We start from the raw sequence: 16,401 nt of genomic DNA, 5'->3' as shown, positions 1-16,401 counted from the left end.
ATGCGGGGATTTCCCCGTGTTGTTTGTGGAATGACCCTGGCTTGTGCAGCTGCTTGACAACATTCTCTCTGAGGGAAGCTATAGGCCTAGACCGGACTTGACCTGCAACCGAATGAGCGGGGTTTGATGGATACATGACGCTTGTCAAGAAAAAAATATTGATCGACTAACAATACCCTCCGCGAGCTATACAATCCACCAGGAGAATGCCTCCGCTCTGTATAGGGCTTAACTCCCGCTAAGCACAACAACACTAGGAGCTCTCGAAGGCCCATGAGCCCTCAGGATCGCTAGCATCTTTTTCTTCAGTGCTGAACGTTGAGCCCTCCTTGTGGGGTGTTGGGTGCTGATCGCAGGGTTCACGTTTGACACAGGACAAGCATAAACCGGCTTTCTCATCCTCAGCGCACTCCATCAATTTGTCTAGCAGGTGCTGTTTGATATCAACTTTACCAGCACAAGAGCAATAACACTCGTTGTAATACCCATCACAATCGCCCGAACCAGGGTTATAGTTGATGACCGGAAGTTCCGCAGCGGATCGCATGATTTGAGGGAGAGTCTTGTCGCGAAGCTCGACCATACCAGGTAGAATACCAGCCTTCCACAGTACTTGCGAATAGGATCCGAGGAACATCTTCAGTTTCCTGCACTCCTTGGAGGATCTACTTTGGGCGACGGAGACGATATCCATGAGGGCCGTCTCAGCATTGAAGTGGACCAAGGCTTGCTTGATATCAAACTGTTCTGGTGATTCGTTAGCAAAGGGTTGAAGTGATCAACAGTGAGCACACACCTAAAACGTGATGCGGCATGAACTCAAGGTTGTCCAAGGCGTAGTCCCAACTGCTGAAGCTCTGGCGACGCGCAGCCAAAAGCTTGCCGGAAAAATAAGAGAACCTCCCTGGAAGGTCCATCGCGTAAGTGAATAGCAACGCCTTCCAGCAGTCTTCCGGCGACAATCGCGCAAGTTCTTCGCCCCTTGTAATCCAAAGCCAACCGCGGTCGATGATAGCTGGTCGACATGCGTATTTGACAATAAAAACCGCCAGAGACTTCATAGTGTCCGCATCAAGGCTTTCCGGGAGATCAAGTAGTTTGTGGTGTGCCAAGTTGCAAAAGAGACGAAACGTCCCGGGGTCCTCGTCCGGCAACGGAATTACCGGAGGTTCCAGACTGCCAGGTATTCCCTTGATCGCTAGCCCTTCCTTGACTCCGGGTTTGAAAATACCGTAGAACACCGGCGAAGCGAGGGATAGTGCATTGGATGAGACGAGAAAGCTGATATCCGAACAGGCGATCACAATGTCTCCTTCCGGATCGATGACTTCGTTTGACATGATAAAGGATGGGCTATGGGCTGTTGGACTTAAGAGAGCCATTACGTTCATGGCATGGGTGGCGGATTTGATGCTATAATGAGGAACGGGGCACTGAGAAGGAGAAGCAAAGTCAGCTTAGAAAAACAATGAGGGAAGGGAACTGACACCGCGAGCCTCGTCTTTCCCTCGTTCACGGGCAAACAGTTGTTCTTCAGCCATGCGGAAGTGAGGGCCTAAGCCAGCAGCAAGGAGCGCAAACGCCGTGAATAAAGAACATTGCCATAGAAAGTTGAAGCCACTATGAATTTGCTGTTTCATGAAGTCAGAACCGTCGTCCATGCCCTTCACCAGCAGATATCATGCCTTTAGGAAGTAGAAAAGTTGGCATACTGCCAGAACCGTACAAAAGGCAGTCCTATCCATTGAGGGCCAGGCGAGCAGGCCATGGCGTGGGTATGAATTGGGATAAGGCGGGGAGAGCATAAAGAAGTCTGATGGTGAGCAAATTGTTTGTGTTGTCCCGGCGACTCTGCCTCCTTCCTTTCTCAACTCTCTTCTCCGACAAATCTTCATTAACCATCTTCTTGAGACTCACCATTTCCCGGACTCCAATTGAAAACTAATCGAGTTTCCCTGAAAGTATCTCGCGCCCCTCGCAATCCCTGCCGGCTCATAGGCTGAGTCCCCAGCCAACGAAAACAACTACGCTGAATCCGCACCTCCGAAAAAACCATGGATAATATGGAAATCATAGACACCGAAGGGGACGTGATCGTGACTTGCGCTGAGATGGTGTCGTTCCTTGTCTCTAGAAAAGCACTCTCGCTGGCTTCTTCCAAGCTCTGCGCAATGCTCAAACCTCTTATCGAAAGCGAATCTGGCGGTTGCCTAACCCTCTGCCTACCCGATGACGACCCCGAGGCGTTCCGCCTGTTCTTTCAGATTGCCCATCACAGACGGCTGCCTTCACCCGATTCTCCCAGTGCCAATCTTCTACATAGCCTCGCAATCATTATCGACAAGTACCGTTGTCGTGACGCAATGGAACCCTGGGGCCGAATTTGGCTCTCTCAGATTCATAATCGCCGTCGTCCCCAAGAAGATGTCTGGCAGTTTGTGCAGTTTGCATACGTGCTCAAAAACACGAAATCGTTTTTCAGGTATTCCAGAGAACTGTTGTCTTTGGGGCTGGATGAATCCTGCATTACGAATCTTGGATTGATGCCGAACACGACGCTAGGTTGGTCATCACTTCTTCTTACTCTATTTGTGCTCACCCTGCTGATGTTGGATTCGCAAAGGTGCCTTCAAGGAAAAGAAACAACGGATCTCGGATGATGTACAAGTGGCCATCATGGAAACGCATGACAGATTCGCGGAGTTTCAATGTGCGTATGCGAGGTCGTTTCTCGCGGACCATGTTACTGGGTTGAAGACGGCCGGCCTTCTTCCAAGCACAGCGGTCTTCAAAGCAAAGAGTTTCAACCAAATACAACGCGACGCAAAATCTTTACGGCCGTCTAGCTATGAGTGTGCACCTCATGGTCGTTGCCGTTGCTCAGGCCTTTCCGGCTACAAACCCAAGGCATCTTTGAATGATGGTCTAGAGAAGTGCTGGCAGAAAATGGGTCTGTGCTTGCCATGTTTCGATGGATACTGCGAGGAACACCCTATAGTCTCCCAGTAGAATCTTGGTGACCGAGGGATTCTCAGCCATGGGCAAAACGTCAATCCTACTCTTCATTGATACGGTTGAATACTCTCCATGTATTTAGAACGTATCTCATTTCAATCTCTTCGGTGCCTTCGTCCTCGGTAATCGATAGTCTTCAACGCCTCTTTACTGGACGCTATGTAGCTAATCCTCGTACAACCTTTACGCTCAACGTAGGGAAGATTGGGTCCATACTGAACCCGACAGCAAGTCACTGCATCAATGTGGGCAGCCTATTTTGCTGCCTTATTAGTACCAAACTCAGGCCGACAGGTGTGCGGGTATAAAGCAGGATGTTCCTTTTTGTTATTCGCAAGATAATTCGCATTACTGAGCAACATATCAGCGTTGAAGACCTGGCTTTGTTCCATATGCCCTTCAGAGCAAGACATGTCATATACCGTGCTTACTCATCTGCCGCCCAAACCCACCTCCCGCCTAAAAATTGATCTCCATTACTGAGAAAAAATAAAGCTTTTTAATATATATAAAAGGTATAAAAACCTAAAATTTTAGTGGTGTATTTTACACTAGCTAATTACTTTATATATAAATTTAAAACTTTTAAAAATGCTATAATAGCTAGATCTCGCGGCCTTAATAATTTACTATAATTAAGGTATTAAAAATAATTTTAGGGCTAGGGGGGGAAAGTTTTTTTTTAAAAAAGGCTTTTAATATTACTAAGGGCTTATTTTAGCCTAGTTTAATAAATTTAAGGTTATTTTAAACCTATATTTTTACTTATTTAGTTATACAAGCCTTTTTTTTAATATTTTTTTAGCCTTTAACTATGTAGCTTTAAAATAATATTTTTTTATATTTATAGCCTATAAGGCCTTATTTTTATTAATTTATTTTTTTTTTCAGCTTCCTGCTAGTATAGCTTATTTTTTTTTTTAGTAAGTTATATAGCCTTATTTTTTTATTTTTAAAAATTATAAGCTTGCTAAATTTTTTTAAAAAAATAAAATATTATATTACTATTTTTTAGTTCCTGGAGTTAAAATATAAAAAGCTTTTTTTTATTATTTTTTTTATTAATAAAAGTATTTTTAAGGCCTTAAGTTTACGCTTTAGCTAGTATAAACTTTATATAAAAATAATATATTATACTCTTAATTTTTTAAAATTTTTAAGGTATAGGGGCTATTTTTATATTTTTAATAAGGTATTAAATATTTTTTTAATTTTTTACTTAAGGTATTTTTATTAGGGGATTAATAAATACTAAAGTTTTATTTATATTTTTTTTAAATTACTTTAATATACGCTCCGGATTCCAGGGGAATAAGCTAGTTAAACTTTATAAACTTTAAATATTTTTAATTATTAAGGCCTTTATTTAAGCTAGCTAAAATAATTTAAAAAAGTCTTATTTTAATATAGTGCTAAGGCCTTAATAAAAATATATAAATATATTTAATTTATTTATATAGGCCTTAGTAAAAAAAAAATTTTAATATTAAAAGGTTATAAAATATAAGTTAAATAAAGTAAATAAGTAGGTATAAAAATTTTATTAGCCTTATAATAATTTAAAAATCTTATTATTATATAAAAGCCATGGTTATTAAAAATAAAAAGCTTTTAATATTTTTTTATTTATTTTTTTATTTTTTTATTAAATATATTTTAAAGCCACGCGTATTTAAGCTTATTATTTATTTATTTTAAAGGTAATAAGCTAAAAAAATAGTTATAAATATTAATATTAATATTTTAAAGCTAAAAGTCTTATAATTTACTTATAATTAACTAGTAAATAAAACCTAGTAATAATTATTTTTTATTAGCTAATATATAAATAATAATAATTATTTACTTTTTATTATTATTTTATAAATATTACTTAAAGCTTTTTTTATAAAGCTATAACTTTTTAAAAAAAATTTTCTTGCTTTTTATAATAACCTTAATAAAAAACCCTTTTTTATTTATATTATAGGTATTTTTAAGTAGGATATTATATTTATTAATTTTATATTTTAAGTAATTAAAGTATAAAAAGTATTTATACCCTAAATTAGCCTTTTTTTTAAAATATTAATTTTAGTTATATAAGTATTTATAAGTTTATTTTAATATTTAATAAGCTAGTGTAAAACCTAGTTATTTTCTAGCTTTTTTTAAATAATTTTTTTTATAAAGTTTTTAATTATATTATAAAAGTAAAATAAGCCTTTACTAGCCTATTAATTAATATATTTTATAAAAACTTTTAATTATTAAGTATTAAGTAATAACTAGCTTTTATATTACTTTTTTTTATACCCTAAATATTTTTAAAATATTTAAATAAAGTTATATAGTTTATACTAAAGTTTTTAATAATATTTATATATAAAAAATATTTTCCTAGCTTTAAGAATTTAAAATATTTTATTACCTTATTTATTAAAGTAAAAATAGGGGAGTTATAGCTATTTAAATTTTATAAGTAAATATTAGTATAAATATAGTTTGGGCGCTAAGTGGGTTTAGGCGGTAGATAAGTAAGCATGGTACCTCCCCTATCGCCAAGCGCATCCGGCAGAATGCTTAAAGCAGTCCTGTTGGTCTAAACAGGCCAAGCAAAGCCCTTTAAGCTATGAGGCCCTTTGAATACCGTGCAAAGGAAAGCTGTTAATTAAGTAAATACTAAAAAATTAAATAAAAAACATAATAATATTTAAAAGCTAGAGCTAACTAGGGTTTTTATAAATAATTTAAACTTTTAAAAATAATAAAAATTTTAAATACTTTTACTAATACTTTATAATATTTAAAGAATTATAAATATTATAGTTATATAAGTAAGTAATTTAGTAATAAGTATTATAATATTTTAATTAAAATTATTTATAATACCTAAGTATTATTAAAATACTATAATACTTTTTTATTAAATTAAGTAATTTTTATTATTAGTTAACACGCCCCCTTAATACCTACTTACTTTTAAATTAATTAAAAATAAGGCTAGAAATATTTACTAAACCTAGTATTTTAATAAATTTTTAATATTATTATTTAATAAGCGCCTTTATAACGCTATTTATAATTATTTAATTAATAAGGGTTTATTTAATATAAAAGTTTTTATATTAAACTTCCTGCCTAAGCTATAAATTATAAATATTAGTATAATAAAGCTTTAAGTAAAGTTATATATTAATATTAATAAAAATATTAATTATTTATTTATTATTATATTAAATTAAAAGTTAATATTAAAAATTAAATTACATAGCTTTAAAAACTTTTTATTACTAGTATATTACTTTAAAGGCCTTAATAAAAGCAAGTAATTTTATTTTAATAATAAAAATAGTAATTAAACACTGCTTTATAACCTTTTATTTAATTAAATTTTTATATAACTTATAAATATAGCCTATATTAAAAAATTAATTAAAATAATTTATAAATATTATATTAAAATATAACTTATAAATCTTATATTTTTTAATAAAAACCTTATTTTTAAAGCTATTTAAACCAGAGTATTTAAGAGTAAAAAAGCATATATTATAAAAATAAAAAATAAGTTAATTTATTATATATTAATAATAATTTATAAAATTAATAAGGTATTTTAACAAGCGGCTTATTATATAAAAAATATTTAAATAAATAAGGGTACTAGCATATTTAATAAATTTAATTTTTAACCTTATTTTTTTAATATTTTTAAAAATAGCCATGTTAAAATTTAAATAAAACTTACTAGGTAATAAAAGCAAGGTAAAAAATAATTAAATTATAATATTTAAATAAAATTAATTTATAATAACTTTAATATAAAAATTTTAAAAAAGCTAGAGCTTGCGCTAAGGCTTATTTTAAAAAATTTAAATTTTTAAAAATTATTTAGTTTTACTAAAATACTAAAGCTTATATTTTACTAAAATTTTTTTTTAAAAGTAGCTATTATAAAGCGGCCTTGCTTGGTAAAAAGGTTTATAAAAATAAAATTATTTATATATATTAAAAAAATTATTAGCTTACTAGTAAAAAGGTATTTTTTTAGGTATTATAATAAAGCTAAATTTATATAGGGTAATAATTAAATTAAGTTATTAAAAGTAAAATTTTTTAAGGCTATAAATAACTTTAAAAACTTTTAAAAACTTTTTTTCTTGCTTGCGGCTATTTAAAAATTAAAAGTATATAAGTTTATTAAGGCCTATATTAAAAAAGGTATTAATAATATTATATTATTTTATATTTATATTAAAAAAGGTAATAAGTATTATAATAACTTAAAAAAAATAGGTAAAGGCTATAGCTACTTAATTATTTTTATAATTAACTAGTTTAAAATTTTTATATATATAAATTTAAGCTTTAATTTTAAAAAAATAGTTATTTATATTAAACTTATATATAAATACTTATAGTAGGGGGATTAGCTTATTTAAATTTATTTTTTATTTATTAATTACCTTTTATACTCCTATTTTTTTAAGTTTATTTAATTTAAGGTTAATAGCTTTAAAAAATATATTTTTAAGTAAATAATTTTTAAAATTCTTTTAGTGCTTGGGAAAAGGTGGTAATTTATTTTAATAAAAATATTTTTTTTAGGGTTTTAATAAAAAGTAAAAAAGGTAAATTATATATAATTATAAAAAATAAAATTAAAAGTAATTATAATAATAATATAGCTTATATAGCTTGTTAAAGCACCTAAATAAAACTTAAAGTTTTTTTAATTACTTTAAAATACTAGCCTTTATTTAGTTAATTATTTAAAAAAAATAATAAGTTTAATTCTTGGTTTTTTACCTCCCCTTATATTTTTAATAATAAAATAAATAAAAGTTTAAAAGCAGGCTTGCTTTACTTTTTATAATAATTATTAATTAACTAGGTTTAAAAATAAATTTTTTTAAGTTTAAAAGCATGTAACCTATTATAAAGGTTATAATAATTTATTAAAAAAATTAGTTAATATTAATTTTTATATAAAAATTTTATAATAATAAGATTTTAAAGTAAAATTTAAAGTAAAAAAAGGTAGTAACCCTTTTAATAAATTAAAGGCCTTATTTTTACTAAAATTAGGTTTAGGTATAACCTTATATTTAATTTTTTTTAATTTTTATTTTTTTAATACTTTTATTTTTAAATATTTTTACTACCCTTAGCTTACTTGTTATTAAAATACCCTTGTTTTTTTTTTAAAAAAAATTTAGTAAAGTTTAAATTTAAATTTATATTTTTAATAATACAGTGGCAAGAGGGCGGTTTAAAAACCTTAATTAATAGTTTAAAAAAATTAATTTAAATATTAATAATAAAAAATAGTTTTTATAAATTATAAAGCTAGGATTTATTAAAAATAATATTTTTATAAGCTTTAACACGCTAATTTTAAAAAAACTAGATTTACTAAATATTTAAGGCTTAATAACTTATAAAATATTTAAATAAGGCCCTTAGCTTTATTTTATAAAGGCCTTTTTCCTAGGATTTTCTTACCTAAAAAAACACCTAATAATTTAAATACCTAAAATATAAGGCTTTTTACTAGTAAGTTTTTTTTATAAAGTTATTTAATTAATAGCTTTAATAAAAATTTAATTATTAATATAAGCTACTACTTTTATAACCCAGGGCTATATATTAAGTAAAATATTTTATATAAAGTTATTATTTTAACTTTTTAAATTAAAATACTTTTAAAGCGCTTGGCTATATTATTTTAAAATAAAAAATATAAAGTAAACTAGTTTTAAAAAATGCCTTTAAAAGTAGTAAAGTTAGGAATATTATTATTAAAAATAGGTTTATTATTATTAAATAAGAATTTAAAAGTAACTTTATAATAGTTTTATATAAATTATATAAATTATTTATAATATTTTTATAATTACTTTTAAGCTAGTAAGTATAGGCCTAGTATATTTTAAAAAACTTATTATAAAAATAAGTTACTTATTAATTTTTATTTATTACTAGCTTTATAAAAATAAAATTAGTATAAATATAAATAAATAACTTGGTAACTAGTTTTTTAGGCTATTTAAATATTTATTAAAAAGCTTAACTAACCCGGCAAGTATTATAGTACTTAGGTAGTTAAAAATTAAAAATACTAATTTTTTATATTATTATAAAAAAAATACTTAAGTATTTTATTATTAATATATTTTAGGCGCTAATAAAAAGCTTTAAAATTTTTTTAAAGCTATACTTTTTAAATTAAAATTTTAACTTTTTATTAAGTTAGAGCGTTAGCCTCTTTTAGCTTTAAAAACTTTTTTTTAGTTTTATTATTTAAAGGCCTAAGAAATAATTTTTAAAATAAAAAACTAGTTTATTATTTTTAAGTATAAGGGTATTAAAATTTTAAGTATATCTAGCTTTTTAAAAAGGCCTTACTACTATAATATTAAGGTAAAATTTAAAAATATATATAACTTTATATAATATAAATAGTATAATTTTTTTATTAAATACTTTTAAATAAATAAAAATTAATTTATAGCCTTGTATAGCCATAGTTATATTTTTAGCTTAAATATTATTATTTTAAAAGTAATTTAAAAAGGTAAAATAGCTAAAATTATTATAAATATAAATAAAAATATTAATATTAAAAATAAAGGTATTTTAAAGTTTTAAATTACTTAAAATACTAAATACTAAGGCTACTTTATAATATTTTTTAAAAACTATAAACTGCGTGTTTTCCTGGCTATTTTACTAAGTTTTTTAGTTTTTAATATTTTTTTTTATTTTTAAAAAGCTTAATATTCTTAATTTTTAACTTTTAAAGCTTTTTACTATATTTATTATTTTTTTTAAGTATTTTATTAATTTTTTTTTAGTTTTTTATTTATTTTATAGGACTTTAAATAGCATAAATATATAAAGTTATAATAAAACTTTATAATATATTTATATTTATAAAAATAAATTAATTTATTATTAGTTAGTGCCTAGGAAGGTTTATTAATAAAAAAACCTTTAATATTTAAATTACTAGTAAAGGACTAATTTAACTTTTTAGTAAGTATTATAAAGGCTATTTTTTTTTATAAAGATTTTAGCAAAGCTATTAATAATAAAAAAATACTATTAAAATTTAAAAATAAAGGTAAAATAATTAGTTTTACTAAGTTTTTTATAATTTAATTAATTTATATGGCGCTCCGCATAAGCTATTAAATATTTATTAATAATCTTTAAAAATATTATATTAGCTATTTTATTATTAACCTTAGGTTATTTAAGGTGTAAATTTTTTTAATAAATATATTTATAATTTTAAAGTTACTAGGTAACTTTTTTTTATTAAATTAATATAATAAGGGTAGTAATATAACTATTAAAGGCCTTAAGTTTAATTTTAAAATTAATAAAAGTAAGTTACTACTTTAGTTTAATAAAAACCTTTATAATAAGCTTATTTTTAATAAGTTATTAAATAAAAAATATAATTAACTTTTATATAATATTATTAATATTTTAAAATTTTTAAAGAAATATACTTAGCATGGTTTTATTTTTAATTAAATATTATAAATACCTTTTTATTAACATTATTTTTAAAAAGTTAAGGAAGCTTAAAAAAAAAGTCTGGTAAGTTATTTTTAAATTAAAATATTTTTAAACTTTTATAATAATTATAATATATAAAATATAGTTATATTATACTAGCTAGTTTTTTTTAAATTTTAAAAAAATTATTATATTTAAGGTGCTAGTAATAAAGCTTATAATAACTTTTAAATTAAGTATAAAAGTTAAAGTTTAATTAATATTTAACTTTCTAGGTATAAAAAATAATTAACTATAAAAGGCCTTTATATAATAAAAAAACTAGTACTTAGGGAATATAAATAGCTTTAAAAAGTTTAAAAAAGGTAAGTAAAAATTTAATAAACTAAACTATTAAATAATTTTCCAGGCTTATAACTATAAGGCCCTTTAATTACTATATAAAAAAAAGCTATTAATTAAATAAATACTAAAAAATTAAATAAAAAACATAATAATATTTTAAAGCTAAAGCTAACTAGGGTTTTTATAAATAATTTAAGCTTTTAAAAATAATAAAAATTTTAAATACTTTTACTAACACTTTATAATATTTAAAAAACTATAAATATTATAATTATACAAGCAAGTAATTTAGTAATAGGCGTTGCAGTATTTTAATTAAGACTGCCTGAGGCGCCTGAGCGCTGTCAAAGCGCTGCAGCGCTTCCTCATCGAACTAAGCGATCTCCACCATTGGCTGACACAAGCTCTCTATCGCATGCGCTCAATTCATCTTGCAACAGTGCTTGCGGGGACGGGTCAAGTCATGCACTACACCCACAGCTGCTGTGATTGTAATCGCTTTTCGGCCTGAGCGTTATTTGTTCCGCAGCCCTACACACCTCGACAAAGCTCTTGTCTCTGAACTCGCCGGTGCCCGGGTAGATCCCATTGCTGATCAGGCACTCGGTGTACATGCCGATCCATTTGCGCAATTGGTTGCATGGGTAAGAGGCACCAGTTTCGAGTCTGATCCACTCCAAGAGCGCTTCCTTTGTATCCCGGTGCAGCTGCTTACGGCTTTTATCTAACATGTCTGGAGGCCAAAGGTGTTAGTAATTGCAAGAGCACTAAAAAGGCGTTTCCAGTTCGGGGTTGACTTTACCAAGCACAGCTTCCGGCATCCGACCCAAATTGGCCTTCGCAAACTCCCAGTCGCAAAACCGACCTTGGATGCGTAGCAGAATCTCGCGAGTGATATCTGACAGTCTCGTGGACAGTTTTAGGACATATGCTAATTGGAGGATGTTCCAGAGATCATCAAGGAATTGACTGCCTAATGGCTGCCGCGACAGCCAGGCAAGGGAAGGGTATAGAACTGAGGTTCAGCAATCGTACTTGTCCGTCAAAACCGCCAGTTTGTATAATAGGGCGGGGTCTGAGTCTGATGGTGTTGGCTTAAAGTGCACGATTCGGAAGACCGTACAATTATGGGTCAAAAGTCTATGCACACCCGAAATATATAGTACAACGCAACCACTTTAAAATTAAATTACTTAATAACTATAATAAATTAAAACTTTTAAATTAGTATAAATTAAAGCTATTTAGTACTTTATATACTACCCGCGCGCTTAATATACTATATTTATCTAGCGTGGTATAAAGTTAATAAGTTTATTAATTAAGGCCTGGGGGATAGCCTACTAAGCATTTTAAATAACTTTATAAAAGTAATTTTAATTAGTCTTAGCCCTTCCTTTTTAAAAAATAAATAAATAAAGCCTTAAAAGATGCCTCTTTAGCATGTTTTAAATATGCTTAATAGGGTTTAAATTAGGCAAGTGCGGAGGCTAGTTAACCACCTAAATATTATAAAATTTAAATTACTCTTATGTTACTAAAGCAGTATAAATTTTTATATTATCTTATTAAAATATAAAACCAGGCTTGTAGTTTTTAATAAGGCTATTTTTAAGTATTTAAATATAACTATTTGCGGAGTATCCCTGCTTTTTAGCCTTAGAGTCCCTTTTTATAATTATTAACTTTAATTAATTATTATACTAAATAAAACCCTATACTATTTATAAAATTAGCTTGCTATAAATTATTAGGTTTACAAGATTTTTTTTAAAGCCTTTTTTTTAATAGTAAAAGATAAATTACACGCTGTGTAAGGCCTTTTATTAAATACTATATTTATTTAAAAATATTTAAGTATTCTAACCCCTATATTTTTATTATAACTTAGTAAATTTAAATTATTTTTTTACTCCTTCTTTGGATAAAGGTATTCTTTTTTTAGATTTCCACTTTTTAATATAATATTTCCTAAAAACACGCTTTATAGTTAAAATTAAAAAAGATTTAGGGGTGCCAGCCGCGAGCGCCCTCTAGCTTAACCTAGAAAATTTATATATTATTTAATATAAATATTAAGTGGTTAATTAGCTAATAATAGTAGGCCTTTTCTTTTTAAGCTTAGTTAATATAGTTTAGTGTGTAATTTAGTGTTTTTTTATATTATATATTACATGTTTAAACACGCGAAACTTAATCGCAAGTTTAGTTAGTAATTTTCTAACAGCCAGGCAACTTAGGATAGTAGCGCGTAGTTTTTTTAAAAGCTTTGCATTAGGCCTTTAATTTCCACTTATTTTAGTTTTAAAAGACCTTATATTAGTAAAGTTATGGTGGTTTAAAAAAGAATTGTAGTTTTAAAGTTCTAGCCTCGTTGTCGTCTCCGGAGAGGTCGATCTCGCAGCGTCCATCCTTGCTGATGGTCAATCCTTCCTTGAATCGCGGTTCGAACATTGCGTTGAAGACGGGGGAGGCTTGAGAGAATCTTGGACGAGACCTGGTAGGTCGTCCCTCCGCCGCAGGAGTCGTGGACATCGCCATTGTTGGCATACACTGTCACTGCCATTGGAGACGATTTGACGGTGGTCAAGATGTACAGTTGATCGAACGAGGAGGATGTGGGATGACTTCAAGCTCCGGTGCCACCTCCCTGTCTGCCTATCAGGCGGGATAAAAAACCTCCAGGAGAAGGAATGTGAAATTTATAACAACATCAACAAGGTAATAATACTAACATTTTTATTGCCATACCTAGCTGAGATGCGTAAAGCTGGAAGTAAGTCAGCAGCTTCAATAACACTCTGTTTGTTACTTGTTTATCCACATCCTTACTAAGGTTGTTTATGCACATCCATGGATTACCGAAGCCTCAAGAATTCATTTCTAGGTGAAATATGCGAAGGTGGCTCAAGCAAAGATTATCTTAAGGATAGGCAGCTTTCTCTCAGAGCTCAACCTATGGTCAACCGAGTCCGAAGCTACCCATAGTGTTGATCGCAAAGGCCATTTTTCAAGCAAGGCAAACACACACCGTGCTCTTGATCACGGCACTGAACTAGCCGATCTCTCAGACCACTTGCCAGTTCAGTCTGATCTAGAGTTTTGCCACAATCACCAACTGGAGAATTACAGTCGATACGTTTGTACGTGGATGAAGGAAAGTCAGTCGCCACATGGATCAACTCCAGCAGGTCTTTTTCCCTGAAGCATGCTGTGCCGGGCAACAAACCACGATTTGCCAGCTCAATAACATAAGACGCAATATACGCCTTGCATTTGTCACAAATCGAGCTCATCCCGGAAAAGTACTTGTCCAGTTTGTATGTGATAGCAGTCTCCGCTTCCCAAGTAAGTAATTTTGACTTTGTCCCGAGTATCTCTGTCAAGCGCATTCAAAATCAGCTTCGTATAGCAACGACCCTGGGGCCTAATACCGCGGCGCAAAAGAAAGAGCCAGTACGTACCTAGAATGGCGTCAGGAATCAAACCTAGCTCCTCAGCAGCGAATTCCCAGTCAAGGCATTTCATCGGTTTCGTCAAAAGCATGTGGCGCGTGATGGCGGAGAATTCTGGACCCAGATCCACAACGTACGCGAACTGAAGCATCTTCCAAAGCATTTCCGGCGTATGACCATCCATCGGCTGCTGAAGCCAAACCTTGCCGTAGTAACTAAAGGCTTCGCGGCACATATATTTGTCGATGAACACTGACATGCGGCGCAGGAACTCGGGGTCTGGATCTTTCGGGGCTAAGTCAAATTTGACGTAGACAATGTCGCAGAATACCTTAAAGACCTCGGGGTCATCGTCTGGCAGTGGGAGCTCGGTATGGCCATGATCCTTTATCGCTAGGCCCTCCTTGAATCGCGGCTGGAACATGGCTTTGAATACCGGCGAGGCCATGGACAGATTCTTGGAAGAGAGGTGAAATGAGCGATCACCGCACCTGGCATAGATATCGCCGTCGCTGTCGTAGTCTTCGACGGCCATCTCGGTGGGTGCTGGAAATGGTCGATCAGAGGTTGGGTGGTTGGAGAGTGAGGTGAGAGGTGAGGGGTGACGAACGCTGGAATTGAAGTCCGCGATTGGAGTGGTACCACCTCGCGAGGTTCAAAAACTTCCGATCCACAACAATGGACAAAGAACTTGTCTATAAGAATAAGGTAAGAGAGCAAGGTAATCAGAGAGGGATGTGATCGAGAGCGTAGCACAGTCCACACTGTCAATCCTTGAGCTTTACAACAACAGAAAATGAACCTGCTATCATTCCTCCATACAGAACATTGAACATAGTACGTGGTTATTGAGCTATTGATGCTTGCAGATATGAGATGAGCCTGTTTTATCTAGGCTAGGGTTCGGCGGCTAGTCGCAGCCCAGTAGATATTGCTGGGGGAGTAAGACCTCCTTCCTCGTATTGCCCGACTCTCTGCTACTCCTGAATCATCTTTCAGCTAGGTGGATTGGGATGTCTCGCACAGAAACGTTGGGTGAAGCAGTCCATGCATGCCCCCAAATCTTCCGTCAAACACTCTTCCAACCCAGTTTGAAGATATTCTGCCTGATCCAATCCAACGTGTGTACGGCATCCACACCCGAAATGGTGATTAGTCGTTCCATCGAGATAGATTTCCCTGGGAAATCTACCTGCTATATCCCAGATCTCCCAAAAGCTCTTCCGCTGGTATTCAGTTGTACCGGGCATGATTCCATAGTCCATTAGGTTTCCGACGTAGAGAGCGATGAAGTCTTTGTATGTCGAACATGGGTAAGACCCAAAAGGTATTTTGAGAACACCAAGCAGGTTCGTGATAGCGTCGGCGGTCCTGGAGGCCAGTTGTTCTTGCTTCATATCGAGAATATCTAAAAGGCGATGAGCGAGAGCTCGATTAGCACAGATAACAACTAGAGCATAGGCCTAAAGTGCATAAAAGTATAGGGCTTACCAAGAATAGCTATAGGAATGGGCCCCAGATTATCAACTGCAAAATCCCAGCCATGAAAACTTGTCGATCGAATCTGGACAAGCGCGCTAGTAATATGATAGAAGCGTGCAGGAAGGCGTAACGCATAAGCGAGTTGTAAGAGCATCCACAACTCCTCGGCAGAGGGGTTGTTGATGGGTTGTTGAAGCCATATCTGACCATGAAAGACGAATGTTTCGCAGCAGCGATACTTGTCAATAAACACAGCTAAGCGTCGGAGGAGATCAGGATTCGGATTCCGCGGTAGGCGATTCGCTCTATGATAGGCGACATTACAGAAGATTCGAAAAACCTCCGGATCGTCTTCGAGCAAATCAATAGTCAAGGACCCCTGTTTCCTGAGTGCAGAACCCTCCTTGGAGCCGGGCTTGAACATGGCTAGAAAGACAGGTGACGCTGCCGAAAGTACTTTAGCGGATACCCGATAAGTATTGATTCCACAGGTGACGAGGATATCACCATCTGGGTCGAATGTGAATTTTGCCATTGCGGGTGCTGTTGTGTTGTGATGATGGGGGGTTTTCGCGAGGATGGAAGTTGGGGA

At 31.6% G+C, this 16,401-nt stretch overlaps 3 protein-coding genes across 3 annotated transcripts; 1 reads left to right on the top strand and 2 right to left on the bottom strand.

The window, feature by feature from the left end:
- Positions 1–253: 253 nt before the first annotated feature.
- DSM5745_11163 (uncharacterized protein) lies at positions 254–1,541 on the bottom strand (the record flags this gene model as incomplete). The annotated part of the gene is made up of 3 exons (XM_026753179.1): positions 254–747; positions 797–1,433; positions 1,488–1,541. The coding sequence occupies 3 exons, from the start codon at positions 1,539–1,541 to the stop codon at positions 254–256; spliced, it is 1,185 nt and encodes a 394-aa protein (XP_026598254.1).
- A 513-nt stretch (positions 1,542–2,054) lies between these two features.
- DSM5745_11162 (uncharacterized protein) lies at positions 2,055–3,009 on the top strand (the record flags this gene model as incomplete). Its single annotated transcript, XM_026753178.1, has 2 exons — positions 2,055–2,562; positions 2,624–3,009. The coding sequence occupies 2 exons, from the start codon at positions 2,055–2,057 to the stop codon at positions 3,007–3,009; spliced, it is 894 nt and encodes a 297-aa protein (XP_026598253.1).
- Positions 3,010–13,200: 10,191 nt separating this feature from the next.
- Positions 13,201–16,344, bottom strand: DSM5745_11161 (uncharacterized protein; the record flags this gene model as incomplete). The annotated part of the gene is made up of 6 exons (XM_026753177.1): positions 13,201–13,425; positions 13,608–13,642; positions 13,904–14,251; positions 14,337–14,972; positions 15,520–15,777; positions 15,819–16,344. The coding sequence occupies 6 exons, from the start codon at positions 16,342–16,344 to the stop codon at positions 13,201–13,203; spliced, it is 2,028 nt and encodes a 675-aa protein (XP_026598252.1).
- Positions 16,345–16,401: the final 57 nt, after the last annotated feature.

Source organism: Aspergillus mulundensis (genome assembly GCF_003369625.1).
Source record: "Aspergillus mulundensis strain DSM 5745 chromosome Unknown scaffold_21, whole genome shotgun sequence".
In the NCBI taxonomy this organism is placed as follows: Eukaryota; Fungi; Ascomycota; class Eurotiomycetes; order Eurotiales; family Aspergillaceae; genus Aspergillus; species Aspergillus mulundensis.
Note: the sequence above shows the minus strand (reverse complement) of the source record. Positions and strands in the feature narration are given on the sequence as shown.